Source organism: Primulina eburnea, chromosome 8, assembly GCF_022965805.1.
Source record: "Primulina eburnea isolate SZY01 chromosome 8, ASM2296580v1, whole genome shotgun sequence".
NCBI classification, from domain to species: domain Eukaryota; kingdom Viridiplantae; phylum Streptophyta; class Magnoliopsida; order Lamiales; family Gesneriaceae; genus Primulina; species Primulina eburnea.
The window spans coordinates 5,156,744-5,175,120 of NC_133108.1; the positions used below are offsets into that span (position 1 = coordinate 5,156,744).

At 39.7% G+C, this 18,377-nt stretch overlaps 2 protein-coding genes across 6 annotated transcripts; one reads left to right on the top strand and one right to left on the bottom strand.

The window, feature by feature from the left end:
- Positions 1-10,540: 10,540 nt before the first annotated feature.
- LOC140838632 (BTB/POZ domain and ankyrin repeat-containing protein NPR1-like) lies at positions 10,541-13,680 on the top strand. 5 transcript variants are annotated; one of them, XM_073205088.1, is made up of 5 exons: positions 10,541-10,768; positions 10,991-11,657; positions 11,876-12,629; positions 12,736-12,930; positions 13,258-13,680. In XM_073205088.1, exons 2-5 carry the CDS (start codon positions 11,130-11,132, stop codon positions 13,500-13,502), a joined length of 1,722 nt encoding a protein of 573 aa, XP_073061189.1. In that variant the 5' UTR covers positions 10,541-10,768; positions 10,991-11,129; the 3' UTR covers positions 13,503-13,680. The 5 variants fall into 5 exon arrangements, with proteins under 5 accessions (XP_073061189.1, XP_073061188.1, XP_073061190.1 ...); XM_073205087.1 differs by having other exon boundaries at positions 10,549-10,861; XM_073205089.1 differs by having other exon boundaries at positions 10,549-10,861; positions 11,001-11,657.
- Positions 13,602-16,061, bottom strand: LOC140838630 (transcription termination factor MTEF18, mitochondrial-like). The gene is made up of 2 exons (XM_073205086.1): positions 15,876-16,061; positions 13,602-15,752 (listed from the first exon to the last, which is right to left on the bottom strand). The coding sequence occupies exon 2, from the start codon at positions 15,722-15,724 to the stop codon at positions 13,940-13,942; it is 1,785 nt and encodes a 594-aa protein (XP_073061187.1). The 5' UTR covers positions 15,725-15,752; positions 15,876-16,061; the 3' UTR covers positions 13,602-13,939.
- Positions 16,062-18,377: the final 2,316 nt, after the last annotated feature.

Here is an 18,377-nt window from a genome sequence, read left to right on the forward strand (position 1 = left end):
ATCAATTAAAAACAGGGTCTAAATTTTTTTTAAAAAAATGCGGAACGTAGTGAAATCAAACTCATATACATATCAGTATAAAATATAATACAAGTCCTGTACTGCATGCATTCAACTAGACTAAGGTTTAAAAACTAATGTCAAGTGTTACAACCCTATTATACATCATAATCCAAGTCTGGTGCCTCCACTCTAATCACGATCTCTCTTCATCTCCTAGACCCTGATCATGTCCCACCTGTTGTCATGTACACATACAAACACGACAACAGCCGGATAACTCCGGTGAGAATAAATCCCAGTATAAATCAACGAAACATGCAATCATATAAACAAATATAAAGCATGTAATCAGGTAACAGTAATATGTATCAAAATCTGAAACATAATTACAATTCTACAATTCAAACTAGACTCAATCCTAGTCTAGGGATCTCGGTTTCCAAATGTGGTGTTCCTATATCGAATTCCGTAATAGAAGGAACTCTGATCCTATTACGCGATATAACCAAATATGGTGTTCCTATATCGAATTCCGTAATAGAAGAATTCCAATCCTATTACTCGATATAACCAAACATCCGGCGTCCTGACCTAACCGTCATGGACTGTAGCTCTATCGCTAATATCCCATCTTGAGACATTGTGCAATGTGCCCGTGGCGATCCCGCCACTGTCAGGCACTTCCGTCCCAAGATGTCTACACTATCCTGTGACATCGTGCAATGTGCCCGTGGTGACCTGTAGTGACCCGTTCCAGAATCACCTACTAATCAGAACTTAAGCATGCAAATTTAACATTTAAAACTGAATCAGGTAAACAGCGGAAAAACAATAATACAACCCAATCGAATTTGTAAGTACAAAATACTTAAACAACCAGATCGAACTAAATTCCAAGAACAAATACCAACAACTACAGGTCAACCTCTGCCAGCTCCCTGTCCACTCCCTCCTGGACCGTCTAACCTGAGACCTGCCCCATCGAATAGGGTGTCCAAAACAGAGATAAACCGAGGACGTGAGCATAAAACGCTCAGTACCGAAAGCATGAGTATACAAGACTATGACATGCATGTATGCAAAATGTACTAGATACCAGGATCTGGGTATATCGAAATACTGCTCAGACAAATGACGTCAAGGTATGTAGCACTCTGCGCCGTCGCACCAGGAGGTGGCTCCCATACCAAATGAACCTGTGGATATATCGGTGACCTGACCACCGTCGGCCAACGGGGTCCAACCATCCACAACAAATGAGGGCTGAGCACCCTCTCAACAGGCTATCTCAAAGATAATCAGGCTCAACATGATTATGCAAATGCCGCATAATAAACCATGCATCATATGACAGATAATAATGCAACACATAAACATGCAACACATAGTAAAGCATACTCAATCCTGCTATCTCGGATAGTACTTTCGTACCTCAAACCAGTAGATCCTAGCAATCAGCCCTAGAATCAAGCCTACAATCCAAGTGATACCATATCACTAAACCACATCTAAAAGCCTTAACTAGACTAATAGATACTCTCAAATCTCAAAGGGAACCCAGAACTATACCTGCGTCCGTAGTCAGCCCACTGATGCCGCTAGCCCCCAACTAGAGCACAGCTCCGCTACAAAACCAGTAGCTCTCCGCTAGTGCCCGAACCTCGGGAAAAGACTAGAAACCCATCAGAAACGACTAAAACGCTCTGGAACTCTCGGAATTGGCGAGTGAAAAGTGAAGCCTCGCGCTTCTATTTATAGACAACGATCGGACGATCCGATCCACTTCGGACGCTCCGATCCGGTCCACTTCGGACGATCCGATCCACTTCGGACGATCCGAACATTGCATGTCTTCCACGTGTCCAGCCACCTGTCTTCGGACGATCCGAACCCTGATCGGACGATCCGAACTCTGACATGACATGACTCGTCTGACTCCGAACAGAACGGTCCATCCGAACCCACTTCGGACGATCCGAACCAACTTCGGACGATCCGAACCCGGTTCGGTCCTTCCGATCCCACCGAAATACAATTAATCCAATAATTAACTCAAATTAGGCATCGGGATACTACATTCTCCCCCTCTAAAAAGGATTTCGTCCGCGAAATCGAGTCTGAAGAATGACAATTCTGAACAACAATACATTCAACTTAAGAATGAATTACAACTGAAAGCACAACTGAAATTACAATCATAACTGAAAATACTACAACTAGAACAACTCTGGATGCTCTGACCGCATGCGACTCTCTAGTTCCCAAGTAGCTTCTTCAGTACCTCGGCGCTGCCACTGCACTAAGACAAGAGGAATAGTCTTATTCCGCAGTACCTTATCCTTCCGGTCTAAGATCGAAACCGGTCTTTCCACAAAAGACAAATCCGGATTCAGCTGAACTTCTGTCGGATGCAAAACATGAGACTCATCCGCTACGTATCGTCTCAGCAAGGACACATGAAACACATTGTGAACACTAGACAGATACGGTGGCAAAGCTAATCTGTAGGCCAAATCTCCCACACATTCTAAGATCTCAAAAGGACCAATGAATCTCGGAGATAGCTTACCCTTGAGTCCAAATCTCAGAATCCTCCGAAAAGGTGATACCTTGAGAAACACTTTCTCGCCTGCATCAAAATGAAAAGGTCTGCGCTTGGTGTTCGCATAACTCGCTTGTCGATCCTGAGCAGTCTTGATCCGCTGTTTGATCACAAGAACTTTGTCCATGGCCTGCTGAATCAATTCTGGACCCTCGACCTGTCGTTCTCCGACTTCTTCCCAGAACAGAGGAGTACGACAACGTCGACCATACAATGCTTCAAACGGAGACATACCAATACTCCTATGAAAACTGTTGTTGTATGCAAACTCTATCAGTGGCAGATGATCCTGCCAAGCTGGCCCGAAATCCATCACACAAGATCTCAACATATCCTCAAGAGTACGAATAGTCCTCTCTGACTGACCGTCAGTCTCTGGGTGATATGCAGTACTCAAACTCAAGGTAGTGCCCAAAGCTTGCTGAAAGCTGCCCCAAAATCTAGATGTAAAACGAGGATCTCTGTCACTAACGATACTCACGGGCACACCATGAAACCGTACAATCTCCTGAATGTACAACCGTGCCATCCGATCGAAAGTGAAATCTCTGTTATACGGAAGAAAATGGGCAGACTTAGTAAGCCGATCCACTACTACCCAGATAGCATCTCTATTCCCCACAGACATAGGCAAGTGAGTCACGAAGTCCATCGTGATATGCTCCCACTTCCACTCCGGAATAGGAAGATTCTGTAACAAACCTCCGGGTCGTCGATACTCAGCCTTCACCTCCGAGAATACAAAACTGGCTCGGACAAAATAGTAGCTATACGGATACTCTCTGTTCCCTTCCGATGCTTACAATTGAATCCCATCGAACAGAAATCCTGAATAATCCCAGATACAGCACAAGTCTGAAGAGCAGATAACCTCACCTTGCGACTAAGAGCATCGGCCGTGAGATTCGCAGATCCTGGATGATACTTGATCTCACAATCGTAATCCTTGAGTAGATCCATCCAACGACGCTGACGCATGTTCAACTCAGCCTGAGTGAACAGATACTTCAAACTCTTATGATCAGTGAAGATCTCAAATCGCTCACCATACAGATAATGGCGCCAGATTTTCAAAGCAAAAACGATCGCTGCTAATTCCAGATCATGAACAGGATAGTTTTCCTCATGAGGCTTCAACTGCCTCGACGCATAAGCAATCACATGCTCATTCTGCATCAGAACACACCCTAGTCCCTGCAAAGAGGCATCGGTGTAAACACTGAAACCACCAGATCCAGACGGTAAAGCCAAAACAGGCGCAGATGTCAAACGTCTGCGAAGTTCCCAGAAACTCTCTTCGCACTCTGATGTCCACTCAAATGAAACATCTTTCCGAGTGAGCTGAGTGAGTGGCTTAGCAATCTGAGAGAAGTTGGCAATGAAACGGCGATAATACCCAGCCAACCCCAGAAAACTGCGGATCTCGGCTACTGTCGTCGGACGCGACCAGTTCAATACCGCTTCCACCTTGCTCGGGTCAACTGAAACTCCCTCGCTAGAAATGACATGACCAAGGAATACAACCCTGTCAATCCAAAACTCACATTTACTTAGCTTCGCATAAAGCTGATTCTCGCGAAGTGTCTGTAAAATAATCCTCAAGTGTTGTGCGTGTTCTTGCTGATCATGCGAATAGATTAAGATATCATCTATAAACACCACAACAAACTTATCCAAGAAATCCCGAAATATCCGATTCATCAGATCCATAAAAACTGCTGGTGCATTCGTCACCCCAAAAGGCATAACCAGAAACTCATAATGCCCATACCGGGTCCTGAATGCAGTCTTCGATATATCTCCCTGATGAACTCGAAGCTGATGATAACCAGACCTTAAATCAATCTTGGAATACACAGAGGTACCTTGTAGTTGATCAAATAAATCATCAATCCGTGGCAACGGATACTTATTCTTTATCGTCGCACGATTCAACTGCCGATAATCTATGCAGAGCCGCATAGAACCATCCTTCTTTTTGACAAAAAGAACTGGTGCTCCCCACGGGGACACACTGGGTCGAATATACCCCTTGTCAAGAAGATCCTGCAACTGCTGTTTCAATTCTTGCATCTCCGATGGAGCTAAACGATAAGGAGCTCTAGAGATTGGTGCCGTGCCTGGCACTAAATCAATGCCGAAATCTACTTCCCGAACAGGAGGAAAACCAGGAATCTCCTCGGGAAAAACATCCGAAAAATCTCAAACCACTGGAATGTCACCGACACCGCTACTACCTGCGGACGAATCAATAGCATAGATAAGGTAGCCTTCCCCGCCCGACTCTAAAGCACGACAGGCTTTCAGAGCAGAAACCACAGGCATCGGGGGTCGCGCTCCCTCTCCATAGAAAAACCAACTGTCGCCCTCAACTGGACGAAACTGCACAAACTTCTGATAACAGTCCACAGTAGCTCTAAACACAGTCAGCACATCTATTCCCAGAATGCAATCAAAATCCTCCATCGCAAGAATCATCAAATTAGCAGTTAAAACATTACCCTCAAACTCTAGAGGACAACCCAAAACTAGACGTTTAGCTAACACCGAATGACCCATCGGTGTGGAAACAGATACCACAACGCCCAAAGAAGTGAAAGGTAACGCATGACGCTTAGCAAATCTCGCCGATATGAATGAATGCGATGCACCAGTATCAATGAGAACGTAAGCAGGTAATCCACATAATAAAAACACACCTGCGATAACTCTCTCGTTCTCCTCAGCCGCCTGATCCTGGTTAAGAGCAAAGACCTGCCCTTGAGTACGCGGTCGGAGGTTAGAACCCTGAGTAGACTGTCCCTGCTGTGGCCTCTGATGAACTGAAGCCTGAGAACCAGATCCTGATCCTCCGCCCGTCTGTGGACAATCTCTCTTCATGTGGCCCATCTTACCGCACTTGTAACAAGCACCCGCAACCCTGCGACAACGCTCCGTCGGGTGATCCTTCCCGCAGTGCTGACACGGGCCCCTCTTCTTCCCAAAATGGTGAACTCCTCCAGATCTAGAGGAAGAAGAAGTAGATCCAGCCTTCTTAAATGCTTGGGCGCGGGGTCCCAAAGAACTAGTAGGACGAGCAGACTGCATGGCTCGACCTCTCAACAAACTGCCCTCAGCCTGGCGACAACGATTTACAAGGCCCTCATACGATATCGGATCATCGCAGACAACAACCCGATCATAAATCTCCTGATTGAGGCCCTGAAGAAAATGGTTATACTTGGCCATAGCATTGTCACTGACATGCGGAACATATGGAAGCAACTCAAAGAACTTCTGCTGATACTCATCAACAGACAAACTTCCCTGCTTCAGATTGATCAACTCAATCGCCTTGGTCTGCAGAAGAGCTGGCGGAAAGTAAAGCAACATGAAAGCGGCTCGGAAATCGGCCCAAAGAACTCGACCCTGTCGCTGAACTATCGGTGCAGAGGTAGACCTCCACCACTTGCGCGCACCACCCTCCAGCAAAAAATCAAGGGTATCAATCTGCTGCTCCGCCGAGCACTGAAAAGTCTTGAAGCAGCTCTCCATCCTCTCAAGCCAGTTCTCCGCAACATCCGGAGTCTCACCGCCCGAAAGAGGTTTCGGCCCCATCTGCAAGAACCGATGCATACTAAAACTCCGAGGCTCATCACGACGGTGTTGACGACGTTCTCGATGCTCTCGACGACGTTCCCGATCGTCGCGGTCTCCCCAGCGTCCAACGCTGCCATGACTACTAGCATCGTCGTCAAAACCAGACATCTCTTAGCTACAAAAGTTACCAGAGATTAAACCCAAAAGAACAGTTCTAAATCCCAAAATCTTAATGCATGCTCTGATACCATAAATGTAGTGACCCGTTCCAGAATCACCTACTAATCAGAACTTAAGCATGCAAATTTAACATTTAAAACTGAATCAGGTAAACAGCGGAAAAACAATAATACAACCCAATCGAATCTGTAAGTACAAAATACTTAAACAACCAGATCGAACTAAATTCCAAGAACAAATACCAACAACTACAGGTCAACCTCTGCCAGCTCCCTGTCCACTCCCTCCTGGACCGTCTAACCTGAGACCTGCCCCATCGAATAGGGTGTCCAAAACAGAGATAAACCGAGGACGTGAGCATAAAACGCTCAGTACCGAAAGCATGAGTATACAAGACTATGACATGCATGTATGCAAAATGTACTGGATACCAGGATCTGGGTATATCGAAATACTGCTCAGACAAATGACGTCAAGGTATGTAGCACTCTGCGCCGTCGCACCAGGAGGTGGCTCCCATACCAAATGAACCTGTGGATATACCGGTGACCTGACCACCGTCGGCCAACGGGGTCCAACCATCCACAACAAATGAGGGCTGAGCACCCTCTCAACAGGCTATCTCAAAGATAATCAGGCTCAACATGATTATGCAAATGCCGCATAATAAACCATGCATCATATGACAGATAATAATGCAACACATAAACATGCAACACATAGTAAAGCATACTCAATCCTGCTATCTCGGATAGTACTTTCGTACCTCAAACCAGTAGATCCTAGCAATCAGCCCTAGAATCAAGCCTACAATCCAAGTGATACCATATCACTAAACCACATCTAAAAGCCTTAACTAGACTAATAGATACTCCCAAATCTCAAAGAGAACCCAGAACTATACCTGCGTCCGTAGTCAGCCCACTGATGCCGCTAGCCCCCAACTAGAGCACAGCTCCGCTACAAAACCAGTAGCTCCCCGCTAGTGCCCGAACCTCGGGAAAAGACTAGAAACCCATCAGAAACGACTAAAACACTCTGGAACTCTCGGAATTGGCGAGTGAAAAGTGAAGCCTCGCGCTTCTATTTATAGACAACGATCGGACGATCCGATCCACTTCGGACGCTCCGATCCGGTCCACTTCGGACGATCCGATCCACTTCGGACGATCCGAACATTGCATGTCTTCCACGTGTCCAGCCACCTGTCTTCGGACGATCCGAACCCTGATCGGACGATCCGAACTCTGACATGACATGACTTGTCTGACTCCGAACAGAACGGTCCATCCGAACCCACTTCGGATGATCCGAACCAACTTCGGACGATCCGAACCCGGTTCGGTCCTTCCGATCCCACCGAAATACAATTAATCCAATAATTAACTCAAATTAGGCATCGGGATACTACACGACCCCACCACTATCAGACACTTCTGTCATAAGATTACTCGTCTAATACCTGCTATCTATTTTCAAGAGAACAAGTTCATCAGTCAAATCAATGCAAATATCAATGCAATACAGTAAAGTATGTGATTTAGGGAAACTCAAGTCTGAACCGACTCAAGTCGATCTCCCAATACCACATTGACTTATACCTTTCTTTCGTCGGTTTCTGGCTCAGTCGAAGTCCTGAATTCTCAGTCGGTCTGGCAATGACAATATCAATAATCTCATGTCAATATACCTTTCAAATCAATAACAATCTGATCAATCTTGATTTAATTCCAAATCAACGGTATAACGGTACAATTTCAATATCCCCGTCAATACCATATCCTCAGATCACAGTTACAATCCATAACCCATATTCAATACAATTCGTGATCCAATCACAATTCAAATATGTCAGGTATAAATCAATATACCCTAAAAAATCATAACAATTCCATAATCAGTCAGTTTCTTAATCTGACTTCGATTCTATGATGTCTAACATGTCAAGAACATCATATGTGAATCCTATTCAATTCTGACAATGACATAATTTCAAAGCATGTCAAAACGTAGTAAAACTTACGTCAAGTTGTAGCCTACGTCGATAGGATTACAGTACTGAAGTCGGATTCAAATTCAGACGGACGGATTTCTCACAAAAGGCGTAAGGATTTTCAACACAAAAGCAGAACCCTTTCCTCGATTATTTCTTTCTTTCCTTATCAAATTCTGAAGGATTTTGTATATATATATCCTATGGCTCGGTTAATGATACGTGTTCATTTTTCATGAATTTCGGTCGGCGCTCGGGCGGTAAGAAAATACCGCTCGAGCGCGGCACTCTCTGTCCAAGCATTTTCCTAATGCACTTTGGAATAATTGCCCGGATTTTTCTTAGCCCAAACATTATAAATTCTTATTGACCATACCATTATATATAGATATAATACAATTAGATTATAGATTAAATAATTAAACATTTAACATATAAATTGTATATCAGAATATTGATTATTATGATATTTTTTTCAATTCATCTATATAATCCAATCAAAGAACATATAAATTTGTTAAATTTTGAAAAATTTAATGATGTTATAACCAATTATCTAGTATTTATTATCCTACTTGTCATTTAGTTTTAGCACATTATTGCAACATTGCATGTATTTTTAGTGAACGTTTTAATATAACGATGTTATTTTAGTTCAATGTATTTTTCATGACAACAAAATAATAAAAACATTTTTAAAAATCCCTAAAATATTTTGATGTGCTTTTTTTAGATCCTAGACTTAAATTAGATGAATTACAAGAAATATTAACATTATAGTATGATTCATTATAACTATGGAAGCCAATGCTTGTTAAATGATTGGTCAAAATTCGCAAGCCGACCATAACATATAAAGTGAGGAAGAATACCAAGATGAATAGAGGGAATATTCGAACGACGGTAGAAAATGGAAAAGAATGTGATTTGCGTAGGACCAAAAATAAGTGCCCTGATTTTTCTTAGCCCAAACATTATTAATATTATTATTGATACCAATTACCAATTATAGTATATAGAAGTACAAAGCTTAGAAATGATTCAAGATAAAAACATTTAAAATCTCTAAATTTATATGCAGTAATATATTGTATATAAATATTTTTGTGAAATTGATCTATTATCCAATCTTATTTATAAAAAATTTAAATTTTTTTTTGCTAAAAAAATTATTTTTATAATAAATATGAATCAGATCGATTGATCTAACTTAAAATAGATATGTAAAACGTTAATATGAGACGTACTCTGTATTATTGCTATGCGATTAGCCACAAAAGGTATGAATAACACGTAGAAAATTAAAAAAGACAACAAAATTTTAGAAGTTGTAGACATGTTTCAAGAATTGATTGCACAATAAACATTGATGTACTCACAAAATAATAACGACATTTTGACGGCCACTTTTTTGACCCAATAAAAGCTTAAAGCCGTGAAATTATTTTTAAAAATATAGCCTAAAATATACGCAGGAAATGGAGGAATATTTCATCCTATATATGGAGTAGTGTCTATATGTAGATCTATGATCTAGATTTAGTCACAAGTACATGTGGTCCACTATTTTTTTTTAAAATCATAAATGTGGATAAATCTGATCATTTAAATCCTGTGAGGGCAGTGCCCCACAAGTAGGATCAAACGATCCGAAAAGAATATTTCAACCTATATGTGGGGCAGTGCTCCATGTGTAGATCCATGATCCAGATTTAGCCATAAATACATGTGATCCATTATTTTTTTTAAATCACAAATAGAACTAAATCTGGACCATCTAAACCAGGGCCTCACAGATATGAACGAACGATCCGGAAATGGAATAATGACAAAGTAAAATGATGATAATGGATGACGTGAGCAAAGCAATCAGTGAGGCATGATATCATCGAAAACGTCACCCAAACCACTTCATCTGCACACCGTCACGCGGCCGACATCGTTTTCGTCCTTACCCACAAATCCAAGAAATATGTATTATTATGATGATAATAATTGCTTCGAAATTGAAAGTCTCTGTTTACTTACCAAGAATAAATTCTCGGTATTTACTCCCTTGAATGTGAATATTTTAGACTCACTGTGTGCAATTCTGGAACAATTTTCATGTAAAATTAAGAAAAATAGCTCTTAAATCTGAACAGGATTTTTTTAAAAAAAAATTTAATGTGCGTATATATATATATAAAGGTAACATTGGTAAAGAACGAACTTTCGTTTCGATTTATTCCATCAAGAAACTTCAATTAAGCTAACGTGGGACCGACTTCGCTCAACTGTGTTTTTACTTCGATCCGACGCCTCCTCTCTTCGGGGATCCAGTTCAATTATCAGCTTCTTACTTTAAAAATTCCAGGAAATTTCTCTTGGACTTATTTTATCGTTGGTTAATCCGTTTATTCTTCATAGAGGTAGGTGGTGACGCTTGGAAAAACGAGCAGTTCCGCACGTTTTGATGGCGTATTTGTTGTTGTTACGAGGTTATTTACTGGAAATTTTAATGGGTTAGTTATGTTTTTGATATCAGAGGCGGGGAACCCTGAATATTAAATCATTTACTGTTGTGTTATTTGCTTTAGAAAAGCTTCTGCGTGATTTCTTGAGAAGACTAAGCAAGATTTTGTTGTAATTAGGTGTTAACAGTTTGCTTAGCTGATCTCCATGGGGTATTTCATCAGGACTTTGCACGCTTTTGATCTTTTTTTCTGGGATGTGATGGTACATATAATTAAGGAAGATTAAACTTCACCTCTGAGAAAAGATTCTGTTGTGATGGAGAATTTTGCTGAACCATCATCATCCATCAGTTTTACATCATCTTCTCATCTATCCAGTGCGTCTGTAACTAATAAAGTGTATACCTCTGGTGGATCGGAGACTGGGTCGAATCTTGATGTCATCAGTTTGAGTAAGCTAAGTTGTAACTTGGAGCCACTTTTAGGCGATTTCGGTAGCGATTACAGCGACGCGGATATTGTGGTAGAAGGCAATAGTGTTGCCATTCACAAATGTATATTAGCTGCTAGGAGTAAGTTCTTTGATGATCTTTTAAGAAAAGAAAAGAAGTCCAAGTATTGCATGACCGATTTCTTGCCTTATGGCAAGGTAGGATATGAGGCTTTTATAATCTTCTTGAGCTATTTGTATACGGGTAAGCTTAAGCCCTCACCTCTAGAGGTATCAACTTGTGTTGAAAAGACATGCTTGCACGATGCCTGCAGACCTGTTATCGACTTTGCTGTGGAATTGATGTACGCCTCATCTATTTTTCAGGTTTCGGAACTTGTCTCACTGTTTCAGGTATAACTATTAGCTCTATGCTTCAACTCCTTTATATTTTTGTTGTGTATATGGAATGATAACTGAAATGTGACCGTAGCATATTTAAAAATATACGAGTTGTCTCGTTATCATCAGCAAAACGATTAATCGTATATTTTTATTATTGAATGATGGAGCACACAGGAGAAATTTTCTTCATCGTGGACTATAAGATAGTTTCTAAAACTTAATTGCAGCGTCGACTTCTTAACTTGGTTGGCAAGGCTGTAGTAGAAGATGTCATCCCAATTCTTGTGGTGGCCTTCCATTGTCAAATAAGTCAACTCCTCTCCCAGTGTGTCCATAGAGTAGCTCGATCCAACCTCGGAACTATACAAATCGAGAAACAGATCCCATCCAAAGTTGCAGAAGATATTATATCGATGCGCCGTAGTTCTCTTTCTAAAAAGGAAAATAGCGTGGCAAACGGGGATTCATTGCGGGAGAAGAGTGTTAAGAGAATACACAAGGCATTGGACTCGGATGATATTGAACTCGTCAGAATTCTCCTTACAGAGTCGGATATAACACTAGATGAGTCTTACGCTCTCCACTATGCTGTTGCTTACTGTGATCCCAAGATAGTATCGGAGGTTCTTAGCCTTGGTCTTGCTGATGTCAACCTACGGAACGCGCATGGAAATACGGTACTTCATGTCGCTGCTAGGCGAAAAGAACCATCAATCATAGTGTCCCTTCTTAACAAGGGGGCAAGTATATCAGACTTGACGATAGAGGGACAAGATGCCGTTAGTATTTGTAGGAGACGGACACGCCCAAAGGATTACGAGATGAAAAGAGAGCAAGGACAGGAAGCGAATAAAGATTGGATGTGCATAGATATTTTGGAGAGGGAAATGCGGAGGAATCCGATATCTGGGGATGCATGGGTCTTCTCTCCAGAAATGGTTGATGATCTGCATATGAAATTGCTCTGCCTTGAAGACAGAGGTAACTTTTGACAAGTTATGTTTTGTTCAAAACCACTGCATTGATTTATTACTGTCCCATTCTTTTGCTTTGTGTCTCACAGTGTTCTTTGCTTTGTACTTGACAGTGGCGTTTGCACGAATGTTTTTCCCGACAGAAGCTAAGCTAGCTATGGAAATAGCACATGCTGAGACATCTGAGCTTGCTGGTCTTTTGTCATCAAGAGGTTCGAATGGGAACTTGGTGGAAGTCGATTTGAATGAGACACCCATTAACCAGAACAAGAGGATCCTTTCGAGAATAGATACTCTCTCCAGAACAGGTATAAATTGCTTGATTTTTTTCTCGTCTCGAGGTGATTTGGTACAGGCATGATAGATTTTAGCTGCTGAAAGTTTTCTTGAATTTGATAATATCTTTACCTCCAGCGAGGTAGGTAATTTATACAACTGTTGAATTCTTGAAGACAATTTTCTTTCCTCGGATTCCTGCAACTGTAATTTAGTTAGTTGTATATGTTGGTCTTTAGGATCGATAATACAATGAAGCAATGCCGCCCTCAACCTATCTCTAGAGAGCTCATGATAGGTCCAAAAGCTGTTTTTTTTTCCTGTATGGGTATTTATTTGCTAACAAAATTTATCGTCAGTTCAATTGGGCAGGCGCTATTTTCCTCATTGCTCCCAGGTACTGGATAAGTTTATGGAGGATGACTTACCGGACATAGTCTACCTCGAAAAGGGCACCTCGGAGGAGCAAAGAACGAAGCGCACGCGTTTCATGGAACTCAAAGATGAAGTGCATCGAGCATTCAGCAAGGACAAAGCTGACCTGCACCGCTCTGGCTTTTGTTCGTCGTCATCTTCATTACGTTACAAAGCCCGTAAACACTAAAGGATGCCTCTTTGCCAAGCCTCCAAAGATCATTGAAATAATGCAAGGGTCTTATGGCGTATATTTGTTTTCGAAACTTTTTTTTTTGTGTTTCCAGTTCAACGCAGCAAGAGGGGGCTCTATCACCAACTTACAAAATTTGTGTTTGAATACTTGTAATTTCTGATGTATCCTTGTTTAAATTTAGGAATGAAATTCAAGAATCTTTGGGGAAATTTTCTATAAAAGTTCTCATCCGTAGAGAATAAATTTCTCTTGTAATAAATAGATAAGTAATGTGTTTATTTAGTTCAGCAATAACGTGAAATATGTAAGAAGGGTCAAAGACTTGATTCAACATGAATTTTTAAAATGGAGGAATAAGTGGAAAAAATTGACCGCTGGATTATTTCAGAAGATTTTAAGCGCTGTAAAACTGGGAACAAACACCAATAATCTCAGCTAGAGGCCAAAGATTTTTTCAAATTTTCCCACATACAAGGACCTTCTGGATGTACAATCACAAAATATTTTACAAACCGTGCCTCTGAACTAGCAAGAAGTGTTCCCACAGATAAAGTGGGCTTTGCAGCACCTTTTTCCCTAAGCCATGCATACATAGAAAATCTCAGAATAATTCTCTCCATATCATAGCACAGGTATGACGGAAAAGTCACAATAGAATCCACTGGGTACCCCAAGTAGTTTTTCAAACAGTTGATCTTTTTCTCTAGAACATATTTGGTCTGGTTTAGAAGTGTCGGGGCCTGTTTCACCATTGATGATACGGCGTGGAAGTCCAAACCAGCTTGCACCAAGCAATCAAATCTCTCCTGCAACTGGTCTCCCCTGCCTCGGAACCGTTTAAGAGCTTTCACCATCTCATCGGAATTTTCTGCATAACCAATTCTGAGTAAAAAGTCTTTCTTCTCAAAATAGTTGTTTGGATTTCTGGCAGCCACTTGCTCAGCACTGGGGATCTTTGACTTGAGAGCATAATTGAAAAATGTTGAAGGGTCCTCCCTTAAAGTTTGACATAAAGTATACTTATCACCATCGAAAATCCTCAATACGGTCTTTGGTCCTTTTAGAGACTGTGAACCCAACAGTTTCATGTGCTTGGATAAAATCAGAGAAATGTTTTCTGGTTCCATCCCAATCTCAAAAAGGAAATGCAATACCTTCCAGAAATTCTTGGCACGCTTTCTAGACAGCATCTGAGGATTCTTCAGGAATAAAGCATAAACCTCGTTCATGTTAAGGCCTAATTTAAGCAGTGCACCAACGAATATGTAGACTTGTTTCCCAGATCCTTCAACTAGTAGGTAAGTATTTTCACTTAAAAGGACTCCCAATTGGGCATCACCATAACCTACTTCACTCAGAAAACACAGCGTGTCAAGAAATCGATTCCAATTGTATTTATTCTTGCTTGATAAATACCCTCCAATCCAGTCTTCCTCAAACCCCAGCGCTTTTAATTTCTCAATAGTTCCAATAAATGCACTGTTATCATTGCCCAGCAAAAGCACAGGACTACAACTAACAAGCTTTATGACAGTTGATCTACACAACCCCAATTGCTCGAAAGTTCGCAATTTCATATCTAACACGCCATGTTCAAACCTCAAGATCTCATCTGCTTCCTTGCACATCCTTCCTATGTTAATCCGAGGGATCCCGTAATTACAAAGTGCATGATAGTTATCAAGCAGGACTTGATCATCACTCAGAAATATCAAGCCTCGAGGAAGAAGGGGTGTATATTCTGTCTGTCTCAAGCCCAGACTCTCAAAGAAAGGTTCAAACTCGTTAATGGGGTGGTACCTGAAAAATTTTAACAATGCTCTTGAGACATCTTGCTCCATTTCAACCCGGGTGATAAGTTCTTGAAGGAACTGAGGAGAATTCTTGCTAATGTGCTCAGCATCCAGGAAGCCGTATCCCCGGGTGCAATGCAAGTAATCAAAAAGTGCAGCCTGAGCATCAGTAACAGCAAACCTTGGAGTTCGTTCAACAGAAACATATTTTCGAGACCGCACTACGGCTTTGTTAATAGGAAACTTGAGACCTTTTAAGGTAGGTTTCAAAGCATGGAATTGATGGATTCTTGCTAACTTATGAGCTAATGGGATGTGCAAAAATGAATGAATTTTTTCAGTTAAATCAGGGGACAGGAAGCGATTATCAGAGAGGGAAATCATTTCTGAACAGACCCTTCTGCAAGTTCTTCGAACTAACATGGATATTCAAGAACTCAGACAACGATACCTTGAACGATTATTGGATTAATCCAAAATATGCAGAAGAGAGCCGAATCACAAAAACAAAAATCTAAAATAACAGCTGATATAGAAATCAGCAACTTTAAGCTCGAAAGAGAAACATATAAACCTGATACGACCAGAAACATAAATTTAGAGCATTTGATTTGAGTGAACACCAATCCGTCGGATTAAGTGAGTTCGGTTGTGCGATTTGATGGTATTCCCCATTGATAATTCATGTTCCAATAGGTTGATATTCAATTAGGGTTTTGCTGTTATGATCTCAAACCTGAGGAATGGGGTTTTAGCTCTCTCCTGTGAGGCCGTATGGACTGCAGTATATACAAATACTAAACCACTCAATTATCCATGCCATGGGCTTAGAAGGCCCAATACGACTGCCTATCCCTGTGAGGCCCAATTTGAATCAAACAAGTACGTTATATGTAAGAGTGTCAAAATAACACACGATCCATCTCGATGCGGTTCAATCCGAAAAAAATCAAGTTTGGGTTTGTGGTTTTCGAGTTCGGGTCAGATCGGATTGGAACCGATAGAAAACCCGAAAAAAAATGAACAGGTTGAGTTGCGTTCGGGTCAATCCGGGATGATCCGAGTTGACCAGAAAATTTTAATTTTTTTTTAAAAATTATATTTAATAAATATTGCCGATATTTTTATATATTGTATGTTTAAAAAAATATTTATTGTATATATATATCATAAATTTTCATAATTTAATATTTATTTTGAACATTTTTTTTATTTTTTAAACAATTGTTTATTTGATTTAGTAAATATATTTTATTTTTATATAATTAGATTTTCAAATTTAAATTATATGTATGAGAGAGATTTTGTTATTATGTGTTTAAATTAAAATATTATTTTTTTTCTGAATTTTATTTAATTTTCTTTTAAAAAAATTTAAAAATCAAAATCGGGTTTATCGAGTTGATTCGGGTTCGGGTTGATAGTTTTCGGGTTGGATCGGTTTCGGGATGAACAATTTTGAAAAATCAGAAAACACTGAGTAAATTAATTTATATTTAGGTTTGTGTGTTTTTAAAAATCAGACATAAAATTCGTTATAACTAAAGTAAATATGCTTGAGTTTTTTTATTACATGAGTTAAATATACTTGATTTATGAAAATTAAATTATTCTAACATTTGTAGTGGCATGTGCAATCAGCCCCACTTATTGAGTTAGCTTTGCATTTAAAAGCGTGCATTATTAACTTCACAAGTAGTTTGTGTTGGTGGGGTTTGTTAGATTGGCACATCACGATTTGTTGATGACGTTGACAGATGTTTGAGAAGGAAAACACGCTTTTAAGAAATGTTTGTTTTAATTTTAAAATTAAAGTTATCAAATTTTTTTAAAAAAAAATTGAAATGATATGATAGAAGCGATACGATATATAGAGTGGTCAAATAAAAAAATTTGAATAATGAAATAACTTCACCAACATACCAAATTTTAGTTAATATAGAGAGTTTTGCGTTAACTAATATTAGTATTTTGTGGTACGTAATGTATGTCATATTAAATTTTAAAAAAAATATATTTATTATTTTATTATGATTTGATGCTGGTAGATTATTGATTAGACAAGATTTACTGTGACAGTTTGAAATTTAGATAAATTGAAGAAAAAAATTAGAAAAAGACAGAAAAATGTACAAAAATCGCTAATAAACTTACACGGGCAAAGTTAGATAAGATATAGGAAGGATAAAATTGTAAAAAAAAAAAAACTTTGATGTCATATTTACATATTCAAGTTAGTTAGTATATGGTGGTCAAGATTAGCATTTAATCTAAAATTTTAAAAGTATAGACAAAGATGATACTTTTAAATAATTCATAAGGTTTTGACGAATGATAAGATACTTAGTCATATATGTTAATTTACTAAAATAAGTTTTTACAAGAATTTTTATTAAATAAAAATGGAACAGTTTTAATAAATGGGATTTTTTTTTATATATTTTCAAAATTTACCATGACATCAAATTTAGTTAATTTAGGCTCATGAATTAATAATATTTTATCGACAATATAAATTATATTATAGATATATAAATTCATGGAAATGGTTTGTGCCTGTGGATGCATGTATGTGTCAAACAAAATATGCTAACAATAGTAGCGTAAAATTGTACTCATAATGATAAAGCATTAACAGAAACAAGCGTGATGTTTATAGTATGACTAATGTATAAAACCAGCAAATCAGTATCGTGAAGAAAAACAGTAGTATAATGCTTAATTAAATCAAACCGAGGCCTGTAGCTTGTACAGTTTTCTTCAAACAGATTCGCCCCCTCCGGTATATGCTCCGAGGATTCAGCGGACGTTTGTTTCTCAGGATACAACGAGCAAGACAGGAGAGTTGCAGCACAAAAGCACTATGCTAGCGAACAAAAGCAATACCTGAAATTTATCAGTGAACGGAACAGAAGCAGAACAAGCAGAAGCAGTACTATAGTAGAAGAAGCAAAAGCAGAAGCAGTATTGCAGCAGAACAAAGAGACGTACTGTAGCATAAGTACTGTAGCAAAACAAGCAGAAGTACTGTAGCAGTAGGAGAAAGTGGATTTTTCGGTCTCTTTTTCTGGCCTTG

Bases quoted from the DNA above. Each gene is read 5' to 3' on its own strand.
- LOC140838632 (XM_073205088.1), top strand. From the start codon at position 11,130: ATGGAGAATTTTGCTGAACCATCATCATCCATCAGTTTTACATCATCT. The intron at 11,658-11,875 runs GTATAACTATTA...ACTTAATTGCAG, and splicing joins AACTTGTCTCACTGTTTCAG to CGTCGACTTCTTAACTTGGT. The intron at 12,931-13,257 runs GTATAAATTGCT...ATTTATCGTCAG, and splicing joins AGATACTCTCTCCAGAACAG to TTCAATTGGGCAGGCGCTAT.
- LOC140838630 (XM_073205086.1), bottom strand. From the start codon at position 15,724: ATGTTAGTTCGAAGAACTTGCAGAAGGGTCTGTTCAGAAATGATTTCC.